The 22,021-nt window shown below is 36.1% G+C and overlaps 1 protein-coding gene across 1 annotated transcript in view; it reads left to right on the forward strand.

The window, feature by feature from the left end:
* LOC132555210 (C-Maf-inducing protein-like) overlaps positions 1-22,021 on the forward strand; it is a 72,228-nt gene that overhangs the window by 9,303 nt on the left and 40,904 nt on the right. The window contains exon 2 of the mRNA XM_060219565.1: positions 15,978-16,106. Within this exon, the coding sequence (XP_060075548.1) occupies positions 15,978-16,106 (129 nt within the window). The remainder of the gene's footprint in view (positions 1-15,977; positions 16,107-22,021) is intronic.

The following is a 22,021-nucleotide window of genomic DNA, read 5'->3' on the forward strand; positions in this document are numbered from 1 at the left end:
GTGGAGGGTTGCTGTGGAGGTATGCTATCACTTCCTGGAGTTGGAATTAATAATGTTTTGAGAAAAGTCTATATATATCATCATTTTGGACTTCAATTTTTTGGGTCAAATCTAATGGTATAAAATCTAATATCATGTTTTTGGGGCTAGTGTTGAAAGACATTGTCTCCTGTTAAAATATCAGTATATTGGGATATAGATTCCGGTTGGTAAAACCACCTCCTAATGCTTGTTTGAGGTTTAGTGATAAACAAAGTGAGGCCAGCTTGTAATACAGTTGGTGGTACTCTTGGTTTTGCCTTATTGCATTTGGTCATGGTAAAACTGATTCTAATGTATCTGCCAGTGTTTTAGGTTGGAATGAAAATTGACTTTGGCTCTCGTATCTAGGGTTGATGGGTTGACCTGATCAAATGATATAAAGCTAGCCCATGTCTTTTGTCTCCGAAGGCTTTTTTGGGGATTTTTTTCAATTCTATAAGGTTTTTGTTAAAAAATTTCAGAGGAAAATTTTTTTGTCTTCAATGTTTTTGTTATTAAAGAACATAAGAAAAAATTTGTAACCACAGTATAAACATCAAAATTAAAAAAAGGAAAAAAAGTGTTATTAATTTGAAGACATTTTCATGGTACTTGTGGGTTTTTTTTCTCCAAATAATACTATTTAGTTGACACTTGGTTAGATGGATTGATATAGCTAATTAATTCCACGAAATAAATCCCTCGCAAAATCCATGACAGTATACCCCACTTCAAACATTAATGGTTTAACAATAGTTCATTCCAACCAAATGCAAACTCTTCATTTCTCTCAAGTTGGATAAAGACTCAAGGTATATTGAAGTTTACTATCACATTGTCAACCCTCTGAGCACGATCCATCATTGTTTACCGACATGTAAACCAAATTATTGTTGTTGGTTTCTTATCCTATGATGCTAACTTGAGTAAGGTCCCCATCACGCAAGTTAAGAAATCAATATTGTCACATGTACAAGATTCTTCGCTGCATCGCTCCATCAATATGCACATATAAATAATGTGCTTTTATGATATTTGTTCGGTTTTAAAAGATCCAATTGGAATGATGTGATGATGTAGATTATGTTATCGAGTTTTGCTTTAGGAAGTTATCTTGTTGTCATAGATCAATAGAGGGATTAGGCCGTTAACATTGGCTGTCAGTCATTTGGCATTTTGTATCGGGATAGAATGCAATACCTATGCCATTTAATCTGAAAACAAATGATTTATGAACGTAAATGTTTCTGCCATAATTTTGCCCTTTAAAATTTAATATTAGATTAATTCAGAAACTGCAGGGCAAATTTGTAAATATTGAAACTGTAGACATTGATTTGGCAAATTAATACCAAGTTAGTTTAACTTTTTTATTCTATGAAATAATTAAATAATCTGAAAAATAAATGAGAAATTAAACAAACTTAATTAATGAGTATTTTTATAATCACAATTTAATATGGAGTTATTGAGGCTCCCTAAAACATCAAAAAAACATGATGCCAACGAGGAGTCTCTCACTGGAATAGTTAAAATGCAAGGTGAGAACTGGGAGTCTGTCTCTGGAATAGTTAAAATGCAAGGTGAGAACTGGGAGTCTGTCTCTGGAATAGTTAAAAAGTGAGATGCCAACAAGGAGTCTCTCACTGGAATAGTTAAAAAGCAAGGTGCTTACTAGGAGTCTCGCTCTGGAATAGGTAAAAAACAAGGTGCCAACTGGAAGCCTCTCACTGGAATAGTAAAACAGAATGGTGCCAACTGGGAGTCTTTCTCTGGTATAGTAAAACAGAATGGTGCCAACTGGGAGTCTTTCTCTGGTATAGTTAAAAGAGCAAGTTGCCAACTGGGAGTCTCTCACTGGAATAGTTAAAAACAGGTTGCCAACCGGGAGTCTGTCTCTGGAATAGTTAAAAAGGAAGATGCCAACTGGGTGTCTCTCACTTGTTTAGTTAAAAAGCAGGGTGCCAACTTGGAATCTCTCTCTGGAATAGTTAAAAACTGAGGGCCCACTGGGAGTCTCCCTGTGGAATAGTTAAAACAGAGTGCAAACTGGGAGTCTCTGTGGGATAGTTAAAAAAAAAGTGCCCTTGTTAATCCAGTTACCACTAATTTGGTTTTGTCATTATCCAGCCTTGTTAATACAGTCACCACTAACCTGACTGTGCCCTTATCCAGCCTTGTTAATCCAGTCACCACTAATCTGGTTGTGTCACTATCTAGCCTTGTTAATCCAGTCACCACTAATCTGGTTGTGTCGCTATCTAGCCTTGTTAATCCAGTCACTACTAATCTGGTTTTGTCATTATCCAGCTTTGTTAATCCAGTCACCAATAATCTGGTTGTGTCACTCTCCAACCTTGTTAATCCAGTCACCACTTATCTGGTTGTGCCATTATCCAGCCTTGTTAATCCAGTCACGACTAATCTGGTTGTGTTGTTATCCAGCCTTGTTAATCCAGTCACCACTAATCTGTTTGTGTCACTATCTAGCCTTGTTAATCCAGTTACCACTAATCTGGTTGTGTCACTATCTAGCCTTGTTAATCCAGTCACTACTAATCTGGTTTTGTCATTATCCAGCTTTGTTAATCCAGTCACCAATAATCTGGTTGTGTCACTCTCCAGCCTTGTTAATCCAGTCACCACTTATCTGGTTGTGCCATTATCCAGCCTTGTTAATCCAGTCACGACTAATCTGGTTGTGTTGTTATCCAGCCTTGTTAATACAGTCACCACTAACCTGACTGTGCCCTTATCCAGCCTTGTTAATCCAGTCACCACTAATCTGGTTGTGTCACTATCTAGCCTTGTTAATCCAGTCACCACTAATCTGGTTGTGTCACTATCTAGCCTTGTTAATCCAGTCACTACTAATCTGGTTTTGTCATTATCCAGCTTTGTTAATCCAGTCACCAATAATCTGGTTGTGTCACTCTCCAGCCTTGTTAATCCAGTCACCACTTATCTGGTTGTGCCATTATCCAGCCTTGTTAATCCAGTCACGACTAATCTGGTTGTGTTGTTATCCAGCCTTGTTAATCCAGTCACCACTAATCTGGTTGTGTCACTATCTAGCCTTGTTAATCCAGTCACCACTAATCTGGTTGTGTCGCTATCTAGCCTTGTTAATCCAGTCACTACTAATTTGGTTTTGTCATTATCCAGCCTTGTTAATCCAGTCACCCCTAATCTGGTTGTGTCACTCTCCAGCCTTGTTAATCCAGTCACCACTTATCTGGTTGTGCCATTATCCAGCCTTGTTAATCCAGTCACCACTAATCTGGTTGTGTTGTTATCCAGCCTTGTTAATCCAGTCACCACTAATCTGGTTGTGTCAGTATCTAGCCTTGTTAATCCTGTCACTACTAATTTGGTTTTGTCATTATCCAGCCTTGTTAATCCAGTCACCACTTCTCTGGTTGTGTCATTCTCCAGCCTTGTTAATCCAGTCACCACTTATCTGGTTGTGCCATTATCCAGCCTTGTTAATCCAGTCACCACTAATCTGGTTGTGTTGTTATCCAGCCATGATCCAGCCTATCAAGCCAAGTTGATGATTTGACACATCAGGCCCCTGTTGTTCAAAGGCTAGTCAGAGATAACCAGTGGTCACCAAAAATTTTCAAACATACATTAAACAATATTGGATTTTTTTTTATTATTTCACATTCTGAGGTTTGTTGAGATAAATAAATAATTCCTTTTACAATTATGCCACGGTTATCACAGGTTGATAGAGGACGTGCTATCGCGATGCTTATGGCAGGGAGCACGCAACTTCACGTCGCTCGACACTTCAGAGTTCACAAATTGACTATTAGTCGATTAGTTTCACGTCTTAACGCCACAGGAAGAGTAGATGACCGGCCGAGATCAGGACGTCCACGCGTAACGTTGCGATGTCAAGACCGGGTTGTTAGGCTGGCACACTTGCGTAACAGGAGATTAACGGCTGCTGAAACCGCAAGGAATACGATTGGTAATCATAACCATCAGATTCATCCCCAAACAGTGATCAACAGACTGCGTGAGGCTAATTTGCATGCAAGGCGACAGTACGTTGGTTTACCACTAACACCGCAACATCGAGCACATCGTATGCAATGGTTGACGGCACATATGCCCAGACGTCTTCCTATGAGACGTTGGAGGTCCATGCTCTTCTCGATTCACGTTATTTCGAGCAGATGGCCGTCAACGTGTGTACCGGCGTTGAGGCGAACGTTTTGCTGACGCCTGTGTTTTGGAGCATGACCGATATGGGGGTGGATCAGTTATGGTTTGGGCGGGAATCTCCCATGGTTTGAAGGCACCTTTGGTGATAGTCAATGGGAATTTAACGGCCGTACGCTATCGGGATGAGATCCTTAGGCCCCATGTTGTGCCGTTTGTTAGGCAGCATCATCTAACCTTGCAGCAAGATAATGCGAGTCCACACGTTGCAAGAGTCTGTAGAGACTTTCTTGCAACACAGAACATTGTTCCTATAGATTGGCCTCCATATAGCCCCGATTTGTCCCCAATCGAGCATTTGTGGGATGAACTAGACAAGAATTCGCAATCGCCGTAACCCCCCAAATACCCTCCCCCAGTTAGCAAATGCACTCGTCAAAGAATGGAATAACATTCCAATATGGACAGTCAATGCCCAAAGTAACTCTATGCAACGAAGAATTAGAGATGTTATAGCTGTTCGAGCAGGACATGCACGATATTAGGGCACAGTTTCAAAACTGCTGCCATTTCAACTTGGATTCACGTTGGGTACTACCAATTATGACCTTCTAGCGAAGTGACCTTTTCTTAAAAATCATTTAGAGGATGTTGCATCAATATTCAATATTAACTATTACATATGAAATTTAGACATAATGCTCACAAGTATTATTTTATTAAACCTACAATTTGAAGTTGCGTTTCTTATTCGTTTCAGTATATAATTAATCATATTGATTACTTATTTTCATTTTTCAGAAGTTTCAAAAAAGATTGACAGTTCTCACTAAACCTGACAGATGTACATTGATTTATAGGTAATAATATGGTACAACCCAGATGGCAAAGACCTGTGCCACATTAAAGAAATACACTTTCAATTCCCAGGGACTAGGATATCTGTTACAAGTTTTTAAAGTGTGTTTGATTCAGTCTGTATTTAGAAGTAATTTATCTTCTCGATAAAGGGCATACACTGTGCCACATGCAATCCAGGTAGTGGAGTAACGATAGGTCAACTTATCGAAGTATCGCAATGGCTTTGCTTTCAATAGCAATGAATTGATAGGATATTTTTTTAGTCGATAACTATTATGATAGTTTGTTCAACTATTGATTGTTAACAATAGTTTTATAACATTACAAAAATGCTACTTGAAAGCAAGATTTTTCAGAGTGTTATTGCCAAACGACTGCAAGCCTTCATTTATTTATGAAAGTTTTAGACCTAGGTCAGGGGTAATGCTAAATACAAGAACGCCACAATCACCTACTTAGTATGGAAACAGAATTTTAAGCACAAGTTGTTACATTGATTAGAGTTTTTCATCTTTAACAAGTTATATGTTTTATTGTTTCCAATATGACCTAATTAAATCTACAAACTATAGTAGGGAAGATAATGACTTCTTTAACTCTGAGTCCATGTCTTAGACCCGTCATTTAAGTTACCCATTTCCATAAACAACATGGCAGAAGATAGCCAAATTTTGATAGTTATGTGAAAATTAATGACAAAGTGTCTCAAAACTGATCAAAATTAAACTCCCATTTGTGAAAGTACGGGTACCTTAATGTGGTACATAGCTATGTTATCTTACCTTTATGAGACCTGTACTATATTTTTTGACATGGCTCTGCCAAAGATGAAGTGTGTCAAACATACTGTCAAAATCAAATAATTATAAAATTGTTAGATTAATCACCTTTTGAAATAAAAGAAGTTTGAAATAAAGAGGAATTATACTAAATTTATTGTAAAACTATGTCTTTTATGAAAATAATAATCCAGCTATGAATCAGTTTGACAACAAACATCACAGAATAGCATGCTTATGTATAAAATGAATAATTTGAAAATTTAATAAAGTGTAACAAATGTCACTTTGTAACATACTTAATTGTATGAAAATTGTAAATCATTTTTTCAGCTTAAGCATTTACTAAATTGAGCATTCTGATATATTTAGATGCTTAATGACTTTTTCTCTGAGTTAGAAAACATATTTTGAAGGTTAAAATGACCTATTGTGATAATATCACAATGATAATGTTACTATCGTGATAGTTTTTTTTTACCCTCAATAGTGACCTTTACTTCAAAGACTGAGGTGTACATTACTCATCAAGTGTTGTGGTACACCAATCCCCTCACAGTGTTGATTCTTAATTCCAACCACTGGTTGAAATGCAGTTGAAACACCGACTCACACCCAAGCTTTCAGATTAATTGAGGCTTAACTCTAACCAGTGAAGATTAAAAGCTTTCTTCGGTCTCTCGTTGAAAAATGTCATGGTGATGACCTTTTGGTCATACAGGTTTTTGATAGTGAGAAAATAGGATTTTTCATGTTTAGATCGTAGAAATAAGAAAATTATTGACATAAAAAAAATTTGTCATGATCATAGGTTATTTCTTGATAATAATTTAATACGGACATGATGCTAAGTGTCTAAATGTCATTGGGAGTTAATAGTCCAAAATTAAATTATTTAGTTATTAACATAGCTGTATACAAAGCAGCATGAGATAGTTTTGTATAATGTCACTGACATGTTCATGGTGTGTCCATGTTGAAATGATTGGTTATAAAAACAATAGTCACACGAGCTTACAATAGTCACACGAGCTTACAATAGTCACACGAGCTTACAATAGTCACACGAGCTTACAATAGTCACTCGAGCTTACAATAGTCACACGAGCTTACAATAGTCGTAAAGTTGTGAAATGAGCAACGTACAATGTGGGGCCATATAAATCCAAGTCACACAAGCAACATGAAGGAGAAAATCAATTCTGCTGTATTAAAATTGATTGGAAACATCTATATGTATCGGTGTCAAGTAGGACCACGGTGAAATTTACAGCAGTCCTTGTTTGCAGCATTCCATGGTTTAAATTGGAATTTGTGCAGTGCAATAGTGTGATTAGTTGTGGAGTTACAGGTTTTGTTTTTAATTTGAAAAAAACTTATATTAATTGTTTTGACCCACTCTCAGGATCACAGGGATTAGATGTCCCAAATCTTCTTGAAAACAAAGAAGCCTATCGTATATATATGGCTTATATCTTGTTAGTATTGAATGTTATCAATGTTTTGATAATGTGCCACCTAGACCTAAGTCAGGGGTAATGCTAAATACAAGAATGCCACAATCACCTACTTAGTATGGAAACAGAATTTTAAGCACAAGTTGTGACATTGATTAGAGTTTTTTTATCTTTAACAAGTGATATGTTTTATTGTTTTAGACCCAACTTAACATAACTTCATCTCATTCACCAGTGGAACTTCAGGTGTTTGGTTTTGTATATTACAGGTGAGAAAAGGTAGAGATTAGTTTTTTGTTATAAGGCTTGTTATGTAATTGGCCATCATATACATTGAAGTTCACAGAAGAATGTCACACATTATTTCTAGTATTACGTTTAAGGCTTTGTTAAATCATGTGTTATTTAGGTCTGCAAACATTTACAACTTTTACTGAGTTTGTGAAAATACACAAAATTTTTCACAACTGAAATTAATACCACAGTCCATGTGATTTGGAGTTGAAAAATAACATGATCTTATGTTTTTTATGTATTTGTGATAAGTGAATAGTTAAAGAGGAAACTGGTGCTGAATTATCTACAGTGTAAACAACAAGGGGGTTGTTAGATTGCAGCATGGTGGGTTTAGAAATGTTTACATATGATTCTGACGGTAACAGGCTGGAGGTGTGGTGTTTATAGAGAAAAAACATGCACCTACATAACAGCTTGATTATCAAGGGATAAGGAAGCTTGAAAATATTTCTGGTTACAATTTGTTACTTCTACAGAACTGCTCTATTAGTTAGAACTAACCATTTTGGACTTCATCAATATGATGTGCTGATAATGAAATATATCCTGATCCTAAAAAGCATCAATCGCATCAATCTTTTTTTTTAACCAATTACAAGCCACTGCTAACCTAATCTAATGTATTCAGCGGACTCCCACAAGTCACCACTTTGTATGTGACTTTCCTCAGGATACAGAGGAATAGGGAGTTTGATGAATGTGTAAAGTGTTCACTGCCCATATGTAATCAGCCAGGCAATAATTGGTTCAGTGTGGGTGTACCAAAATGGTACACACACTGCAAACAGTCGAAATTGGAAGTCTTCCATGTTGTTTTGGTATATCAAACTTATGCTATCAGAAATATGTGAAGTCGTTGTTTATATTAATAAGTGATGAATTTGTTCTTTAGCCTTGGATTATCAAGCTGACCAATCGTATGAAGGGAGTGTTTATTTTAATGATGATATCGTGCTCTTTGTAGCTATATTTAGTTTTTATTTGTTGCTCTGCAGCGTTATCTTGAGCTTAAATGCGAGGACAATGAACTTAATGCTGGATTTATGGACAAGTTTAAAGAACATTTCAGGGCGTTACTCAAATGACATCTGTTTTTAAGGATTAGGAAAAAACCAGTGGTATATATATGTAGTACTAATAGGCTACAATCTACTTGCTTTTTGTTTATTTTTATTTATTTTCCATCTGAATTTTGGAAAAGCTTTGTTATAGGGTTAAAGTTTACTTTTACCCCACCTCCCACACATACACACAACCTCACACACACACACACACACACACACACATACACACACACACACACACACACCACAACAGTTGTCTGTATGTCTGTCTGTTTGTCTGCTCTCCCGCCTGTCTATCCTTCCGTCTTTAAACATTGTCCAGAGAACTCCTCCTAAACAGGTTAGCTGATTCCAAGGAAACTTCTTATAAGGACCATATATACATCTGCATGCCACTTTTCTTTCCCAAAAATTTTAGTTGCAATGGTAACTTAAGTCTTTGCATTTGTAGAGGCTACTAGTTATCCTCAGGATGACGTTTGTAGTTTTCAATGTTCTCAAGAATTACTGCATTCCAATTTCAATTGTAAAATGGCCCTTGGTTCTTAATCTCCCTCTCCATGAGCAGATAAGAAGAAAAATACCTGCTGGCAGATTATGATCATAAATGCTTTTTTTAGTTAATTGGTTATGAGTGAATTTTGAATTAACTATCAAGTTTTTCTGGGCTAATATTCAAGTCTATAAGTATACAGCCCACACCCTTCCTATTTGACACAATCTTTAGATGTCATGTATTGGTGTTATGATGATTTAATCATTCGTCATTTTTTTTCTTCAAATTTTACTATGTTTGAGCATAATGTTTTTTAAATCAAAAGTACCAAAGTTTTTGTCTGAAACATCAGTAGAGGTGGGCAATTAATTCTTAAATTCAGAAAATGATTTGACGCCTAGCGACCTTGGAGTGGGGCCCCATGTGGGAAAGTCAGACAATGTTTTTTTGCTTCAAATTGCTATTCTCCCTAATGCTTAAATGGATTTATATCAAATGTGGTCTGAAAAATCATTGTGGGAATTCATCAGATTTGTCAGACTATCATCTGCAATTTTTTGGTTTGTCCATCCATTCATCGATTGTCCGATGACCGTTAAGGACCATGGCCCTCTTGTTTCATCAGTCACTATAAATATAAACATTCCACAACCATTCTATTAGCCTACTATACAATCAGTAGAAGCTATGACAATTAAATACTAAAAAATTAAACTTATGTTTAAAAAAGATTGAACAAAAGACACAAAAAATGGAATTACAGTCTAACCTGTATTAAATGGCCACTGTTGGGAAATTATGAAAGTGTCCTTTATAGAGAGGTGGCCTCTTAATTGAGGTTCCTTATTTTCGAACCCAAGTTACGGCAATTTGCACATTGATATTGGAATACAGTTTAATAATAAGATATAAAACATCATTTGTTATTAGTCCCTTGCCAGTGAAACTGGAGGAGGCTATAGTGTTTGGCTCCGTCTGCCCGTCTGTCTGTCTGTCAGTCCGGACGTCCATCTGTCTGTCTGGATGTTGGTTTCCAGACGATAACTTGAGAACAGATTGATGGATTTGGATGAAACTTGATACAAAGGTAGTTTATAAGGCAATATAGTGTGGGATTTTGTTTTGGGTCAAAAGGTCAACTTCAAAGGTCACTGTTACTAAAAATAGAAATTGTTGTCAATTTTAGTTTCCGGACAATAACTTGAGAATGGATTGATGGATTTGGATGAAACTTGATATAATGGTAGTTTATAAGGCAATATAGTGTGGGATTTTGTTTGGGGTCAAAAGATCAACAACAAAGGTCACTGTTACTAAAAATAGAATCTTGTCACAATTTAGTTTTCAGACAATAATTTGAGAATGGTTTGATTGATTTGGTTGAAACTTGATACACTGGAAGCTGATAAATAATAAAACAAGACACTTCTGATACAGAACAAGTTCTACATTACTTGAAAAAATAATGTATTTATACTGCAATTAGATCATGGGGCCAACATTAAACTCGGATTCATAGCAAAGGGTTAGCTTATTGCAAACATTTAAGTAGCATTTGCTCCCATTGGCTTTACAATAGAACATTGGTGGGCTTATTAGCAGACATGGGCTTATTTGCTGTTAAATACAGTAATTTACGGCAGGGGACATGTGTTGCATGCAACACTAACTGTAAGCTTGTTATTTATTATCTTGTTAGCAAGTAATTTGAAGACAGACCAATCTTTATTTTATGACACAACTATAAATACAAAAGAACAAAATTGAAAGGAATTCATGTACAAGTTTGTAGGAATGTTCACATGCCGAGAAAACGTTATAAGCAGGTGGCTGTCTAACTAAGGTGGCTGTTATGACAGGTTAGACTGTACTATATTTGCTTTACTGGTATATTTTGTAATGATTCATTTCATCAGACACTTTATATCTTACAATACTTTTTTTATTAAAAAATAACTGGAAAATAAGTAATTTAAACAAACATTTTGCAGTTATTGGTATGTGACCATGGCATTCATTGACTAAATAATATCAGTTGTTGTGCCCTACACATTCTGGTGATAAATTATTGGACGGAATGACAAAACTCATTTTGTAATGAATTTTCTACAAAACTGAGTCAATCGTTTCTGCCATGTCAGTCAACTGATTCATTGAAGAAAAACTTGCTTTTCTTAATTGTTTACTGGGTTTATTGACCTGTAAACAGCCACAATCATTTTGAGACTTGGTCTCCTTAGAGTAGGTGGTGGCTATCTTACTGAACAGCATACAGGAGTCCCATCACATGCAATGCAGAGCAGAAGGGGTAAAGTGTCTTGCCTATAGACACCATCATAATAACTTCTCAGACCTTCAGCTTCCTGAGATACACAAACCACCATCACAAGTAGGACTTAGCTATTGCAATCATGGCCCTTCTGAGAAAAGAACAGAAATGGAAAAAAAATTAATTTTACAAAGAAATCTGTGGGCATGAAGCATCTCTTTTTTTTCCTTTCGATGTGGAATTATTTTTATAAGAACCTATGTCATCTGTGAAATTTAAAATTCTTGTTCAGCTAATCACATGTTATAAGAGATATATTAAATCTTGTCAGCATAGTACACCTACTGGCCTAATATGGAGATATTGATTTTGTCAATGTTCTTGTTTATACGTAATGTATCATTGCTGTCATTGGACATTACAGGCAGAAACATCTAGTTGATATCAGAAACAGAAAGAAAGCTCATCCTTACATAGATACATAAATTTATTCTGACAAGGTACAGAAAATATATACAGGATTAACAATCCTTTGATAGCCAGCTCTTTATACGATTTATACTAAAATAAAGTTCACAGCTGAATTTTTTCTTTAAAACAATACTTCTGTGGCTGGTTTTTCTAATGTTCATCTAGATGATATTCAAATGGTTTAATTGTCATTGCATTTACAACATTAAATGGAAAACTTCCAAACATATACGGTCCTCTGTGTGAATGAATATTTCCTTAAGTGCAGTCATGTGGTTACAGAAACCATATAAAAAACTGTTTTAAGAAATAAACAGATACACTTAATTAAAAGCTAAACATAGATAAACAGTATTAAAAACCTTACAAAGATAAACTTTATCAAAAACAATACACAGATAAACAGTGTTAAAAACTACACAGATAAGCAGTGTCAAAATTATACACAGATAAACAGTGTTAAAAACTATACACAGATAAACAGTGTTACACTATACACAGATAAACAGTTTAAAAACTATACAGATGAACCATATTGAAAATAATACACAGATAAAAACTGTATGAAAACAATCAACAATACACAGATTTATTGTATTGAAAGATCATAGCAGTTTGGCAATCTTAGTTCATTGTATGTCTGGATACACATCAGGGAAGCTTTTATCATGATAGAGTTGTGTTCTGGTGAAAGTCACAGTTTTTATGTCCTTATGAAAACACCAGTACAGGAACCCATAACCACTTCACTGCTACAGGAATATTCATCAAGTGACTTTTACTGTGTATCCCAAGCACAGGGGCCTGTAACAATGTTTTTGGGTTACGAGCACTTGTATGGTATACTATAACTGTTAAAGGGGACAAACAAAATACTGGAGAGAAATTCACCCACAGAAATGTTGTCAGTATTTGGCCAAATACTGTTCAATTACTGATACCAAAATGATCAGAAATAGATTATCTACAAGGAAAACATGGCATGAAAAAAAACAACAGACTGAACTTTTGCTCACTGTGAAAGTGGAACAAGACCAGCAAATTTCACATCAAGTTATATCTGTCTTTTCAAATTCAGGTCAAATAAGACTTGTATCAAATGAAATGCTGTTTGCATGTATTTAAATCACACTCAGGTGACATCTTCCAGTTACATATATAAGTGTACAAATATCAAATTGTATGTCAAGTGTCCAGTTCAAAAATATTTCAGAAGCTAGACTTCTTTTATGAAGTACTTAATTTAACTTAAAGTAGCTGCCGCCATTGTTGTTTGTATTATCGAAGTAAGACTAGAGCAATTTCACTTTTCATAGGATGTATTTGATTGGTTGCTTTTATTAGGTCATCTGACGAGAATTGTCGAAAATAGGTAACACTTGTTACAGTTACCTGCTGTTCACCAAAACTACCATCAGCATCATGGAAAACAGCTTCTTAGTAAGATTTCCATTTTTCATGGAGGTTTTATTTTTGTTGATTTTGTGGTTATTGATAATCCATGAATTTATAAGTCCATGTTAAAAATTGACATGGATTTTAGTACTAAGTGATTTTATAACAAGAGATCCATGAGGGATCTTGGAGTCCACCATTGTTTGATCTTTATTTGTTCTTTAAACATTGGATCTTTTCCCTTCCTTTCTCTTCTCTCCTGTTTTTTCTCTTCATGATAAGAAATTTGAAATTTTTACAAATTTTTTTCGTATCTTAGATCATATTTAAACATGTGTTATTATTTTCATGGATACAATTTTCCTGATCTTGTTAATGCCCCTTGAAATTGACCGTGCAGTTATACTTTATTGACTTTTAATGATTTGCTACATCTTTTAGCAATTTAAATTAAATTTTTTAAAATAGGTATTCACTTGTAATGACTGAGAAATAAAGCCAGTCCTAAGAAAACATGAGAATTTTACAATGATAGTTCTGATTATTGACATATGGAAAAATATGGAGAATTTAAGGTAATTTTAATCGTAAAGTTTAAGTAATGTCTGGTACACTCGGTGCATGAACGATCTCTATGCACACTATGGTGATCACTGGTAGTCATCATCGCCTGTTCCGTGTGTATTAAAACATTCCAATCTCAAATTAATCCCTAGAGATGACAAATTGAGTTTACGGCACTAAAGCATTATTTTGGAGCAATGGCACTGAGTTCATGTACTCAAAATTTGTTGATGCAAGTTCTCGGCCATTCATTAGACTTCCTTTTTTCAGGCTAAATTCTCTATGTCATATTTTGCAAAATCCTAGGCATGATATAAGGTTGAAATCAATCTTTTGCTTTTAAAAGTATTCATTTAAAGCACTGTTGTTTTATAATATTCTTGCTTTTTTATATTTAGTATGTTGCATACTGACAGTGTTTTCATTCACATTCTTCTCTGATAACAAGGAAAGTCAGTAGTGAGAACATTAATATTAACAATGATATTAAGTTGTAAATATAACAAAAACACTTTCAATATTTGCCAGAGCTTGATTTTTTGTCATGAAACATTCTGACATGTGCAGAGAAAATAAATGAACAAAGGAAGTTGTTCTAGTTCAGAGTTACCTCCCTTGTCAATATGAGTCTTATTATTAGATTGTATAATTACAGTAAATATGTAAACACTTAAATGGTTGTCATATATATGCTACATTTATCTGTCAATGAATCATTACCTGGTAATAAACCATCCCATATGTATTATTGTGAAGTAACAGGGCCTTTTCTGGGGTATCTGAGGGACTGATATACAGCCCCATTCCCAATGAGATTTAGCCTTCAAACTTTCTGATTTCAGAATATATTCCCAAGTCTGGTGATGATGTATATATTTATATATATAAAACAGCAGATTACTTGATATTTTCTTTAAATGTCTTGCAAACTGAAACCAAGTGTTTCAGTTCAAACTGACATATTAGACAACAGGGCTATCAACAGATGTTTTACGAGAGTATCTTCACTAACCGAATTGATGAATGTCATTACAACTTAAAAAAGAGACTTCAGTTTGCTGAAAGATCTGTGAAGGGAAATGTTTGGCCCTTCAGACCCTTTACACTCTGATTAATATTTTTAATGACAAAAAAATCAGGATCCTGCCTTTATAGTTCAATAAAAGCAATTATAATGAAAAATTAAGTCAATATGATAGAAATATTTTGCGAATATGTGAATTTTTTCCCAATTTCACCCACAGGCATTTTCCCAATTTACCCAGAAAAATCCTTGGGTAAAATTATAGACAAATGATATGTCACTGTCCGCAAATAAGCCCACCTCCTGACTTGCAGTAAAAATTAACTCCCCTGGTTTACTGCAGGATAATTGAAAAATATTGCGTGACACTGAGGGCAGTATGGGAGTTTATGATAGGGTCAGTCACCCCATAAATTAGGTGGGGTGAATGACCATTCTGTTATCTTTATATTGCCTGAAGAGGCATTCAGTATTTGTTATGTTTTACCAAATCTACTGAACTTAAAAATTATTTACATGGTTCTTGTTTTATGCAAATATGACTTTATTACTCTATGTATGACCAGAGGATGGCAAAAAATAAAAAAAATAAAAAAAACAAATACAGTAATTAAGATTTTCGACATGAACAATTTCATGGGGGAAAAAAACTAGAACAAAAATTGAAAATAAAAACAGACAATTAAAGTCAGTTAACAAAAATCCCAGGGGCTATATGATGGATAGTGGGATAATTCATCCGGTGACTAACCTGGAATACGTTTACAACCTATAGATAATATCCCATTGTTTTATCATCCGTACTGATGATGAAATTAATATTGATAGATATCCTGTACGTGCAGTTTGCAAAATTGATTAATTTTTATTTTCTTTCTCAAAATTAATTGAATTAATTTCTTTACCATGAAAACAACAGTGGTATGATAATATTTTGCCTCTATATTGTAGTGGATAATTTGATTACTTTTAATCATTAAATCTTGCGGCATGATTTCCTTAATTGAAGTAAAAATGTTTGATTATTTGTTTCTCTGTGCCAATTTGTCAATGAATTAATGCTTTATATTCTAAAATTATAGTACATGTTTACTTTATTTTGACAGCCTGTCGGTATGATGGAGACAGCTATCCCATATTCCAGTATTGAAGATGTTCACATCATATCACGGTGGGATGCTGGCCAAAAGTTCTGTATACGTATCACAATACAGGATGGCTCATTGTTACTGCAGGTAAGATAGGGAGACATTACTGTATCACAATGTGAATTAATGGTCAGTATTTAATATTGTTTTATATTTCTCCCTGTGTCTACTGACTCCCTGTGTCTACTATTTCCCTGTTTCTACTGACTCCCTACATCTACTGTCTCCCTTGGTCTACTGACTGATATCTAATGTCTCCCTGTTTCTACTGACTTCTTTTTTTTTTACTCCCTCTGTCTACTGACTCCCTCTGTCTACTGACTCCCAATGTCTGTTGACTCCCTACTGACCTCCTTAAACTATTGACTCCATACTGACTCCCATGTCTATTGATTCTATACTGTCTCCGAGTTTCTGTTGACTCCTTACTCACCTCCTTAAACTATTGACTCCATACTGACTCCCATGTCTATTGATTCTATACTATCTCAAAGTTTCTGTTGACTCCCTACTGACTCCCAGTGTCAATTTACTCCCTACTGACTCACAGTATCTATTGATTACCTATTGACTCCCTACTGACTCGCAGTATCTATTGACTACCTACTGATGCCCTACTGACTCCCGGTGTCAATCTACTCCCTACTGACTTGCTTTGTTGATTGACTCCTATTGATTCCCTATGTCTATTGACTCCTTACTGACTCTTTGTGTCTATTGATTTCTTATTGACTCCCTTTGTCCATTGATTTATTACTGACTCCGTGTGTCTATTTATTGACTCCCCTTTCTCTTGTTTATTGACTCTCTTGTGACTCCGTGTATCTATTGATTCCCTGCTGGTTCCTCTTGTCTACTGACTCTCTTCTGACTCCCTGTGTCTATTGGTTCCTTATTGACTCTTTGTCTATGGACACACTACTGACTCTCAGTATCTATTGACTCCCTACTGACTCTCAGTATCTATTGACTCCCTACTGACTCTCAGTATCTATTGACTCCCTACTGACTCGCAGTATCTATTGACTCCCTTCTGACTCTGTGTATCTATTTTGACACTGTCTCTCTGATTGATCATAATCCCTTAATTAATGGATTTATTTAATTTTATGGTAAGAAAACTTCGACTGAAGAAAATCTGTTGATGTGGATATTAATTAGGACAGTGTGTATTGAAAAGATGACAATCTATTTGCTTAATCATATCTTTTGTAGATCCAGTGTGTGCTACAGCCATTATTACACATATCTCACTGGATCAGCTGATTATATTGTTCTGTGTCTGTATGATTGTCTGGCCAGGTCTAGCAGCCATTCTAAAAGGTTGACTTTGTATTTGATTGTCCTGGCTCTGTCATATGACGATGATAAGAAAAACAGCAGTGCCAAGCCATATCCAATGTGTCAAATCAATTTTATGGCCACCTTTGATGTCAAGGTTTATACTGGCTGGTATTATGTAAAAACAATTTAAGAAAAGCTTTTATACTCAGCACAGCATCAGTCGTCTGCCTGTCGTCTGTAAACTTCTTCTTTTAAACATTACTCATTTTAAATACCAAGGCCGATTTTGAAGTTACCTTCTCCAAAGGACTGTTCACATACTGGCTCATGTTATGACCATTTTATTTATGATGTATTATGTATTTCTGAAAAAGAAGAAAAACTCAGTAATTTCCCAATAAAACATTTATTTTGATGCTGGTAATATGCTTTTAGGACATCTGACAGAAGGGGTCAAGATGACCTATTGCAATGGTGCATCGTCTGTTGCAGTGGCCTGTTTACTGTCTGTAAACTTTTCCTTTAAAACACTACTCCTGCTTAAGGCCTTGGCGGATTTCAGTCAAATCTTGTCTGAAACATCACTGGGGAGGAGAATCATTTCTTAAATTCCGAAATTTGATGCAACCCCTAGGGACATTGGGATGGCCCCAAAAGGGTAGTTAAGCAATACTTTGCTTCAAAAGGTTTCTCTTCCTTAATGCATGACTGGATTTCATTCAAATTTTGTGTGTAACAGTAGGGGCTGGCAAATAATTCTAAAATTCCAAAATTTGATTCAACACCGAAGGACTTGGGTGGGAAGGGCCCCAAAATAGGAAATTAGACAATATTTTGCTTCAAAATGCTACTCTTCCTTAATTCTTGAATGTATTTCATTAAATTTTGTCTGTAACATCAGTAGTGACTGGCAAACAGTTCTTAAATCCAGAAAGTTGATTTGACTCTTTAGGGACAAATGGGCAGGGCTCCAAAGGAGGAAGTAATATTTTGCTGCAAATGACTCCTTTTTAGTGCCTTGGTAGATTTCAACCAAATTTGGCCTGAAACAGTATCAGGGAGTGGCAATGATATCAAACATGCATGAAGTGATCCTGAGATTGTCCTGACCAACTCTCATTTTTACGCTTTGGTCCAAAATCCAACATAACTCATCTAGAATAGATAGTCTGAACTTATTTTCATGTTTCATTCACACAAATGAGAAAAGTATTTAGAGTTTGATTTTTGAAGGAAAAGAAAGAAATGATTTGTTTTTATTTTTCTGTCTGATCAAAACATCATCATCATCATCATCATCATCATCATCATCATCATCAATCGTCGTCGTCGTCATCATCATCATCATCTGCTGTCATGCATGGTCAGATGTAATGAAAAGCTTCTTCTCTGGAACAAAATTGAATGAAGGCCTACCAGATTTTTTTCTTTCAACTAGCATTATTTCTGGGATATGGTATTTTTGTAATGACATAATGGAATAGGATTTCAAGTTTGCAGAAATTGACTTGATGAACTGACACAATCTTTTTTATAAGCTGTACAGCAGGTGAGCAATTTGGCCTCTTTTGTATGTAGGTCTATGTAGTCAGATGACAGTTAAGATCCATGGGTCTTTTGTTTATGATATCATAATAGTGTTATTACATCTGTGTCTTGTTATATTTATGACATGGCAACATGACATGTTATAAGATCAGAATACATATTGAAAGGCCTGATGGCATTATATATGTAACAATTAGACTTTGCCAGAAGTACTTCAGTTTTATTTCCTGTAAACATGTGTTCTGACTTGTTATTACCGAGAAATATTTTGTCGGATATGTTGTTGATAAAATAGCGCCCTGTCATTTCCGATTGATTAAACTTGTTCTCTATAGGTTGGAGAGCATCCTTGTAAACACATTTTACAAACCTTGTAAAAACCAGTTGACCAATAAAAATCAACTATACAAGGATTACACTGATAGTACTCCTACTGAACTGGTACAGTCTGAGTTATAGAACAGCCCTAGTTCTACTGAACTGGTACAGTCTGAGTTATAGAACAGCCTACTTCTACTGAACTGGTACAGTCTGAGTTATAGAACAGCCCTAGTTCTACTGAACTGGTACAGTGTGAGTTATAGAACAGCCCTACTTCTACTGAACTGGTACAGTCTGAGTTATAGAACAGCCTACTTCTACTGAACTGGTACAGTCTGAGTTATAGAACAGCCTACTTCTACTGAACTGGTACAGTCTGAGTTATAGAACAGCCTACTTCTACTGAACTGGTACAGTCTGAGTTATAGAACAGCCCTAGTTCTACTGAACTGGTACAGTCTGAGTTATAGAACAGCCTACTTCTACTGAACTGGTACAGTCTGAGTTATAGAACAGCCTACTTCTACTGAACTGGTACAGTCTGAGTTATAGAACAGCCCTACTTCTACTGAACTGGTACAGTCTGAGTTATAGAACAGCCCTAGTTCTACTGAACTGGTACAGTCTGAGTTATAGAACAGCCTTACTTCTACTGAACTGGTACAGTCTGAGTTATAGAATAGCCCTACTTCTACTGAACTGGTACAGTCTGAGGTATAGAACAGCCCTAGTTCTACTGAACTGGTACAGTCTGAGTTATAGAACAGCCTACTTCTACTGAACTGGTACAGTCTGAGTTATAGAACAGCCCTACTTCTACTGAACTGGTACAGTCTGAGTTATAGAACAGCCTACTTCTATTGAACTGGTACAGTCTGAGTTATAGAACAGCCCTACTTCTACTGAACTGGTACAGTCTGAGTTATAGAACAGCCCTAGTTCTACTGAACTGGTACAGTCTGAGTTATAGAACAGCCCTACTCCTACTGAACTGGTACAGTCTGAGTTATAGAACAGCCCTACTTCTACTGAACTGGTACAGTCTGAGTTATAGAACAGCCCTACTTCTACTGAACTGGTACAGTCTGAGTTATAGAACAGCCTACTTCTATTGAACTGGTACAGTCTGAGTTATAGAACAGCCTACTTCTACTGAACTGAACTGTTATAGAACAGCCCTACTTCTACTGAACTGGTACAGTCTGAGTTATAGAACAGCTTACTTCTACTGAACTGGTACAGTCTGAGTTATAGAACAGCCTACTTCTACTGAACTGGTACAGTCTGAGGTATAGAACAGCCCTACTTCTACTGAACTTGTACAGTCTGAGTTATAGAACAGCCATACTTCTACTGAACTGGTACAGTCTGAGTTATAGAACAGCCCTACTTCTACTGAACTGGTACAGTCTGAGTTATAGAACAGCCCTACTTCTACTGAACTGGTACAGTCTGAGTTATAGAACAGCCCTACTTCTACTGAACTGGTACAGTCTGAGTTATAGAACAGCCCTACTTCTACTGAACTTGTACAGTCTGAGTTATAGAACAGCCCTAGTTCTACTGAACTGGTACAGTCTGAGTTATAGAACAGCCCTACTTCTACTGAACTGGTACAGTCTGAGTTATAGAACAGCCCTACTTCTACTGAACTGGTACAGTCTGAGTTATAGAACAGCCTTACTTCTACTGAACTGGTACAGTCTGAGTTATAGAACAGAACCAGTCTGAGTTATAGAACACTTCTACTGAACTGGTACAGTCTGAGTTATAGAACAGCCCTACTTCTACTGAACTGGTACAGTCTGAGTTATAGAACAGCCCTACTTCTACTGAACTGGTACAGTCTGAGTTATAGAACAGCCCTACTTCTACTGAACTGGTACAGTCTGAGTTATAGAACAGCCCTAGTTCTACTGAACTGGTACAGTCTGAGTTATAGAACAGCCTTACTTCTACTGAACTGGTACAGTCTGAGTTATAGAACAGCCCTAGTTCTACTGAACTTGTACAGTCTGAGTTATAGAACAGCTTACTTCTACTGAACTGGTACAGTCTGAGTTATAGAACAGCCCTACTTCTACTGAACTGGTACAGTCTGAGTTATAGAACAGCCCTACTTCTACTGAACTGGTACAGTCTGAGTTATAGAACAGCCCTAGTTCTACTGAACTGGTATAGTCTGAGTTATAGAACAGCCTACTTCTACTGAACTGGTACAGTCTGAGTTATAGAACAGCCCTAGTTCTACTGAACTGGTACAGTCTGAGTTATAGAACAGCCTTACTTCTACTGAACTGGTACAGTCTGAGTTATAGAACAGCCTACTTCTACTGAACTGGTACAGTCTGAGTTATAGAACAGCCCTACTCCTACTGAACTGGTACAGTCTGAGTTATAGAACAGCCCTACTTCTACTGAACTGGTACAGTCTGAGTTATAGAACAGCCCTACTTCTACTGAACTGGTACAGTCTGAGTTATAGAACAGCCCTACTTCTACTGAACTGGTACAGTCTGAGTTATAGAACAGCCCTACTTCTACTGAACTTGTACAGTCTGAGTTATAGAACAGCCATACTTCTACTGAACTGGTACAGTCTGAGTTATAGAACATAGTTCTACTGAACTGGTACAGTCTTACTTCTACTGAACTGGTACAGTCTGAGTTATAGAACAGCCCTACTTCTACTGAACTGGTACAGTCTGAGTTATAGAACAGCCCTAGTTCTACTGAACTGGTACAGTCTGAGTTATAGAACAGCCCTACTTCTACTGAACTGGTACAGTCTGAGTTATAGAACAGCCCTACTCCTACTGAACTGGTACAGTCTGAGGTATAGAACAGCC

Source organism: Ylistrum balloti, unplaced genomic scaffold (genome assembly GCF_031769215.1).
Source record: "Ylistrum balloti isolate Yb309-2 unplaced genomic scaffold, AGI_CSIRO_Ybal_v1 Utg370460, whole genome shotgun sequence".
NCBI classification, from domain to species: Eukaryota; Metazoa; Mollusca; class Bivalvia; order Pectinida; family Pectinidae; genus Ylistrum; species Ylistrum balloti.